The following is a 7714-nucleotide window of genomic DNA, read 5'->3' as shown; positions in this document are numbered from 1 at the left end:
ACACTCTCTCTCTCTCTCTCTCTCTCTCTATATATATATATATATATATATATATGTACATATATATATATATACACACACTCCTAGACTATATACACACATATATATATACACATACACAGAAACACACACATATATGTTTATGTGTGTGTGTATATATAGTGTATGTGTGTATGTGACTCTGTACGTATGTGTATGTGTGTGTATAACTGGGAGACAAGTTGGTTTCCATTTCTTACAATGGGGAAACAGAGGCCTTTTCAGAACCTGATGATATCAAAGGGAAACATGGATAACATGGGGCAAGGTCCCTCAAAGTCGGCAATGACACACCACATCTACCATGGATGCAGTACAAGGGAGACACGCATGTCTAAAGCAGGTGGGGACTCAGAGCCCTGGTTTTACTACTTGCCAGAGACCTGCACCAAGGATAATTGTTTAGCTTTCTCCTGCCCAGTGTCCCCTCTGCCATGCATTGCTCTCGAAGGGCTACTATGAGAACTAAATGAACCACTCTCATGTTGTATGAACATGTTGAACTGAATAGTGTGATTGTTCAACATTTGTGACACCCTTTAGCCCTTAAAAACACACAAGGGTGGGCTGGCAGGTTGCGTGTGGTTAAGGTGCTGGACTCTCCCATGGCCAACTGTGGTTCAAGTCCTGGCCCTGGTGCCTTGCTTTTTCACTTTCCCTCTCTCTGACTCCCTGAGCTGTGATTTCTTATTTTCCCTCTCTTGGTCTCTCCCCAGTGAATGCATGTGCCCTATGGCAAAAACGAAAAAAAAAAAAAAAGAAGGAAGAAAACCACAGGGACAAAATATAATTTTGTCAGCAATAATTGTTCACAAATACAGTGATTCTCAAGTGTAGGTAGTATCTCCAGACATATGAAAAAAACCTTATATGTTTCTGAGGCTTGATATCTCTCTATTATGGGAGAAGGATCATGTTTTGGGGGAGCCTGTACTTCCTTTGGAAAATACTTGCTGTCACATTTAAAAAATACTGTCTTAAAAAGGAATATCTGCCTTGGGAATTGGTACAACAAAACTATTTCTACAGAAACTGTTAAGTTGTCTCTGATTGTTGTCTTCAGCTGTTGACACCCTATAAGGTGAGTCACAAGTAGTCATTCCATAATTCAGAACCAAAATATAGTCATTAAATTATAAAGTATCCCCCAGGGTGTTCACACATTGAAATCAGCCAGAACCTTCCTCCATGGACTCTGCTTCCTCTTTCTTCCCCAGGACAGGCTCATGGAAGTGGAGAACTGCTCAGCAGTGACTGAGTTCATCCTGTTGGGAATCCCACACACGGAGGGGCTGGACACTATACTTTTTGTGCTGTTCTTGCCCTTTTATGCCTGCACGCTGCTGGGGAATGTGTCCATCCTTGTGGCTGTTATTTCTTCTGCTCGCCTTCACAAACCCATGTACTTCCTGGTGTACTTGGTGTTTGATATTGGGTTCTCCTCTGTGACCTGTCCCAAAATGCTGCTCTACCTCATGGGTTGGAGCCGACTCATCTCTTACAAAGACTGTGTCTCCCAGCTTTTCTTCTTCCACTTCCTTGGGAGCATTGAGTGCTTCCTGTATACTGTGATGGCCTATGACCGCTTCACTGCCATCTGCTACCCGCTGCGGTACACTGTCATCATGAATCCTCGAGTATGCATGGCCCTGGCTGCAGGCACATGGCTGTTAGGGTGCATCCACTCCAGTGTCTTGACATCCCTCACCTTCATCTTGCCCTATTCCTGGCTGCAGGCACGTGGCTGTTAGGGTGCATCCACTCCAGTGTCTTGACATCCCTCACCTTCATCTTGCCCTATTGTGGTCCCAATGAAGTGGCTCACTTCTTCTGTGACATCCCAGCCCTCCTGCCCTTGGCCTGTGGTGACACATCTTTGGCTCAGAGGGTGAGTTTCACTAATGTTGGCCTAGTGTCGCTCGTCTGCTTCCTTCTGATCCTCGTCTCCTACACTCGAATCACGGTCTCCATCTTGAGCATCCGTACAACTGAGGGAAGACGCCGTGCCTTCTCCACTTGCAGCGCCCACCTTGTTGCCATACTCTGTGCCTATGGGCCCATCATCACCGTCTACCTGAAGCCCACACCCAGCCCCATGCTGGGAACTGTAGTTCAGATTCTGATGAATCTGGTTGGACCAATGCTGAATCCTGTGATCTACACCCTGAGGAACAAGGAAGTGCAAACAGCCCTGAAAACAATACTGCCCAGGACAGCCCAGGTCCCCGACAGTTCATAAGAGCCAGTGGAGGGGTGTGTGTCCCTGCAGTTCTTACTGCCGTGACAGGTGAAACTCCATTCTGAAATCCTCACATGTAACAATAACTTGGAATTTTTAGCATATGCTAATTGGTGTGGACTACTACAGAATAATAAAGTCATGCATTTTCTGGTATTATCTAAGTACTGCCTTTCTATCCATCTTTAAAATATCAATAGTAGAATCTTGGATGTTATTTTTGCCTTTCTTCAGTGGAAAATCACCTGCTCCTGGAAGGAAGGTATATATTGCACCATTTTGCACAATTTTATGTGTTTACTCTCCTCCATTCTCTGTGTGAGACAAGCTTATGGGGAAAGGTAGTAAATAGAAAAAAAGAGATTTTAATAAATTGAGGCAATAATAGAGCTTTCTTTTAATAGTAACAGACTAAATGTTAGAGTTAAGGTAATGTGCTTTTTTCTTCCTTCCCAACCATCTGGAGAGAAAATAATGTAGAGTTTGTCAGAAAAGTTGTGTTTTCTTCAATCCCAAATTTGGTTTTATCCTAATTTCTCTCCTCACAGATTTTCAGGCAAATAGGGTTGGTCCCAATGTGGTAGGCAGTTAGCCGTGAGCAGGCAGCCCTAAGAGAAAAGTGAAAGGCTCATCTAGCTCCAGGTGCCAGGAGGGTGAGGCAAGTTGCCATCTTCCTTCCTTGAGGCCTGAGGGAAGTACACGGGGATAATTCGTAAATTTTTCTCTTATCAAAAAGACCTAAGCAAGCGTTTTTGGTCAATGCCCCAATTCCTATTAGGGCAATAGACTAACTGGGCAGTCTAATTGGGGCAACCTGGCTCACATTGGGCACCATGCACAATTAGGTGATCAAATTCCTCATTGTTTACCTGTGAGAAAGATGCACAGGTGCAGGAAAAGAGCGTATGGATTCTAATTTAAAGGAAGAACATAGGCAATGTAAGAGGGGCCTCCCACTAATGAATATTCATGACTTCTAGTAATAAAAATAACGGTTAACTAGTACCAAGCGCGGTTGCCACTTGGCAATCTGCCCACCCAACAACTTTTTTGGGTGTACTTTCTTTCTTTCCTTTCCTTTCTTTCTATTAAATCTTTTTTTCTACCTACTTCATTGGTGGTTGCAGTTTCATTTTGCGCCTAGGGACAGATCTCTAATTTTAGTGATCTGGACTCAAAGAACCAAGGATTTCACAATGCAGCTCAACACTTTCCCATCCATTAACACCAATTGCTCAAGGAAAGCAGAATGCAGGGTGACTGCTGTCACAGAACTGTGTCTGTTTCCACCTCGTGCCCAGCCAGCCCTGTGACTATCAGTATGATGAAACAGCAGTTTTCAGATCAGCTTGTGGGACAGGGCCAGAGGCTTTCCGAGCATCACTCGAGGATCCATGGGCTCCAGTCAATTTATTGCAAGGCTTCTGTGGTATAGTTCATGAGAATCTCCCTTTTATCTAGCTTATGCACTTCATTTCTGGCCGACATTTCAGTTGAAAAAGTTTAAAATCCTCCAGATTATCTGATATCCATGGTAACTTCTAAAACTAAAATTTGCATGTGTATTGTGTTTTTCTACCCCCGACTTTAAAGGTGTTGCTGCCTTTTCTTCAATACCTAAGCCTTGACCTCACCTCTGACTGCACTTGGGCTTGCCAGACTCTGTCAAAGCTCTAAGGTTCATTCTATTACCTGCCAAACAATTTGGCTCTTCAAAAACAAAACAAACCAAAAAACTGTAAAGGGAAGATGTATGATTGCACCTGGCTCACATGGCCTCATTGTTGGTCTCATTTTACCCCTCTCCCTGTAGAGGTAGACCAGGAACCTGAACCTGTCACCTTCCATAGAATCCAGCATAACTCAAGCAGTCTGTTCCCACCACCCCACCAAGCTGGCCCCCAAGGCAACCTTTGATGTGTATGTTACTGTCCCATCTTATTGCTTAGTCTCTGGGACTTAGAGAAAATGAACGTATTTCTCCAGATCATACAGGTAGATGGAATAGAGCCAAAATATGAATCCAAGACTTTTAAACATTAAGAAATTGCTTCCAAAATGCTTAGGAATCTTTCCAGTTAAGAAGAAATGAGGTACAAAGAGGGAGCACTTAACATCATTCACGCCAGTCCAGAAAGCATAAAGTACTAAGATCTTTTCTTTAAGCCTTATGAAGGAGATTGGCACCAAGGGGGCCTGAGGCATGTCCAACTCTGGGAAGCAAGTGGCCTAGGCATTAAAGACTAACCCACAATAAGTTCTGGTGGGACATACTAGGCAGGATTCTCCACAAAGAAACAAGAAGGATATATTATAAAACTTTTATAAAGTTTTGTTTATTTTTTTTTAATTCCATGAGTGAGAGAAAAATAGCACACACATGAGTGGAGAGAAGAGAGCATCCTAACAGGGTCTAGATGCCACCAGGATCAGAGTTTTGCCTCGTTCTCTGTCTCCTTTGGATAAGAAGGGGCAGAAACCATAGCAGAAGGCACTGGAATCTCTGATTGGATAATCAGGGTCAGCTGGAAATAGCAGAGATGACTGAAGGTAAAATACAGTCAGTGCTGGAGAGAAAGCCCTGCTCCCCTCCACACACCTGTGTCTCTAACACCTGTACGCTCCAGCCCTCTTGTTAGGACATTTCCCAGATCATGTAAGAAGCTAATTGTGGATTTCTTATTACTGATTCTTCACCTGACCTGGGCCATTACCCTTGGGTCCAGGCTCACAATCCTCCCCCTGAGCCACACTCTTGGTTTGAAGCTAGCCTGAAGAAGTCACCATCTGAGGTTCCTCAGAAACATCCTCCTTAGGGTGGATGCCTTTGCTCTTACTGGCCAAGACAGAATCCCACAAGATCTGGGAGCCTCTGACACCTCAGGATGGCTTCAAATGTAACTCAGGGCCTCAGAGAGAGAATCAAGGGCTGCATTTTGCATCTCCTCGCTATACGTGCCTCTTGTTATCATTTTAAGACCAAATTAACAAAGATGAAATATCACACTCACTTTTAAAGGAGTACTAATACATTAGCACAAAATCTTTTTGAAATATTTATTTTGTCAGTGAGACAGAGACAGAGAGACACCCACAGGACCTAACACCCAGTTCACCCCCATCCTCAGCCAACCCAGATCATGGGGACATGTGTTCATGGTGTATTGTAAAATGTGTAAAAGTCACAACAGACCTTTTCTGTGTGGATCAGCATACACAAACTGTATTCAAAGTCATACCCTTCTCCTGTGGGTCTACTCGAGAATACTATATTTTACTGCTTTCCTTTATTTTAATTTTTTCTAGCTGACTTATCTAAATCTGATTTTACTTACGCTTATTCATATAACAGTCTAATTTTGATCTCATTTTTAAAAATAGATGCTCTCAGAATTTTATTTATTATTTTTAAAAAGTTTCTTAAGGGACTTGCAGATGGTATAATAATAATAAATAAAAAATAAATAATTATTTTAAACAAAAGTTCCTTAGTAGTAAGGGACTTTCTTTTAATAGTGTACTATCACCAGAGTTAAAATATGTATTTAACATATTTCTTCCAATATGTTTTAAAGTTATACTTCCTATACAGATCTGTCTGAAGTTGTTTTCCGTCACAACAGAAAAGTTCTTTTAAGTTCGCTGCTGTTTCAGCTTCGTCGAGTGACACTCTATACTTCAACCCTTCTACCTCCTTATTTCTTAATTAGAAACACGAGTTTCTTTGGCAATATCTACTTTGCTCCTCCTTTAAGTTGAGGTGTTAGTTTTAGACAATAAAGCAATTAATTTCACCAAGAAAAATCAGGGCTAGCAACTCCCAGAGATTCTCTCACTTTGTCTCCATAGTTGTTTCCACACAATTTGAAAATTCTTAAAATATTAATATTTAAATATTTAACAAAATGAAATGTTTATAAGACATGTATATTCAGTTTGTTAAAGGATTTCTTCCTGAATTCCTGATTCAGAGACTCTGGGAGGCCTGAGGCCTGACAGTTTATGATGGCAGCAAAGAGTGCCAATGTTTATTAAAGAGAATTCAGACAGGAATATTCTTACTATTATGAAGTTTTTAATATTTTTAAAAAATTTCTTCCACAAATGAGAGAAAAACAAAGTACTCACAGAGAAAGAGAGAGAGAGAGAGAGAGAGAGAAAGCAAGAGAGGAGAGCATCCCTAACAGGGTCTAGGTGCCATGATCCACTCCCATCCTCAGCCAGGACCAGGTCATGGATGTGTGTGTACCTGGCGTGTTCTGGGTGGTCTCCAGACACAACGCACCCTTCCTGTGTGGACTAGCCTCACAGAGCATTGCATTTTATCTCTGTGCCCGATCTGGTCCCTAATATTCTCCCTATTACAATAAAGCAAGGAAGAGGAACTCAAATACCTTGAATCAAACTTTAACTTTCCATAAAGGCTCACTCTCTGTGGTGATGTGGGGTGCCTTGGTTCAACCACTGATCCCCAAGGACACTGCTCCTGCACTCTCTGGGCCCACACAACAACCTCCTCCAGGACTGGGAGTGCTCCAGGACTTGAACCACTATTGGCCATGTGGAGGTCCAGCACTTTTATCCACCACTCCACCTGCCAGTCCCAGAAGGTATTTTTTATTGCACCATTTTGCACAATTTTATGTGTTTACTCTCCTCCATTCTCTGTGTGAGACAAGCTTATGGGGAAAGGTAGTAAATAGAAAAAAAGAGATTTTAATAAATTGAGGCAATAATAGAGCTTTCTTTTAATAGTAACAGACTAAATGTTAGAGTTAAGGTAATGTGCTTTTTTCTTCCTTCCCAACCATCTGGAGAGAAAATAATGTAGAGTTTGTCAGAAAAGTTGTGTTTTCTTCAATCCCAAATTTGGTTTTATCCTAATTTCTCTCCTCACAGATTTTCAGGCAAATAGGGTTGGTCCCAATGTGGTAGGCAGTTAGCCGTGAGCAGGCAGCCCTAAGAGAAAAGTGAAAGGCTCATCTAGCTCCAGGTGCCAGGAGGGAGAGGCAAGTTGACATCTTCCTTCCTTGAGGCCTGAGGGAAGTACACAGGGATAATTCGTAAATTTTTCTCTTATCAAAAAGACCTAAGCAAGCGTTTTTGGTCAATGCCCCAATTCCTATTAGGGCAATAGACTAACTGGGCAGTCTAATTGGGGCAACCTGGCTCACATTGGGCACCATGTACAATTAGGTGATCAAATTCCTCATTCTTTACCTGTGAGAAAGATGCACAGGTGCAAGAAAAGAGCGTATGGATTCTAATTTAAAGGAAGAACATAGGCAATGTAAGAGGGGCCTCCCACTAATGAATATTCATGACTTCTAGTAATAAAAATAACGGTTAACTAGTACCAAGCGCGGTTGCCACTTGGCAATCTGCCCACCCAACAACCTTTCTGGGTGCACTTTCTTTCTTTCCTTTCCTTTCTTT

General features: G+C 42.2%; 1 protein-coding gene across 1 annotated transcript; it reads left to right on the top strand.

Moving 5' to 3' along the window:
* The first annotated feature begins 1265 nt into the window (after positions 1-1265).
* LOC102474503 (putative olfactory receptor 10D3) lies at positions 1266-2278 on the top strand. The gene is made up of 2 exons (XM_006163694.1): positions 1266-1698; positions 1776-2278. The coding sequence occupies exons 1-2, from the start codon at positions 1266-1268 to the stop codon at positions 2276-2278; spliced, it is 936 nt and encodes a 311-aa protein (XP_006163756.1).
* Positions 2279-7714: the final 5436 nt, after the last annotated feature.

The sequence above is a fragment of the Tupaia chinensis genome, unplaced genomic scaffold (genome assembly GCF_000334495.1).
Source record: "Tupaia chinensis unplaced genomic scaffold, TupChi_1.0 Scaffold142833_1, whole genome shotgun sequence".
NCBI lineage: Eukaryota > Metazoa > Chordata > Mammalia > Scandentia > Tupaiidae > Tupaia > Tupaia belangeri.
This window is presented reverse-complemented; position numbering and strand designations above follow the sequence as displayed.

Coding starts and splice junctions, on each gene's coding strand:
- LOC102474503 (XM_006163694.1), top strand. CDS start 1,266: ATGGAAGTGGAGAACTGCTCAGCAGTGACTGAGTTCATCCTGTTGGGA. Junction 1,699..1,775: donor ATGCATGGCCCTGGCTGCAG/GCACATGGCTGT, acceptor TCCTGGCTGCAG/GCACGTGGCTGTTAGGGTGC.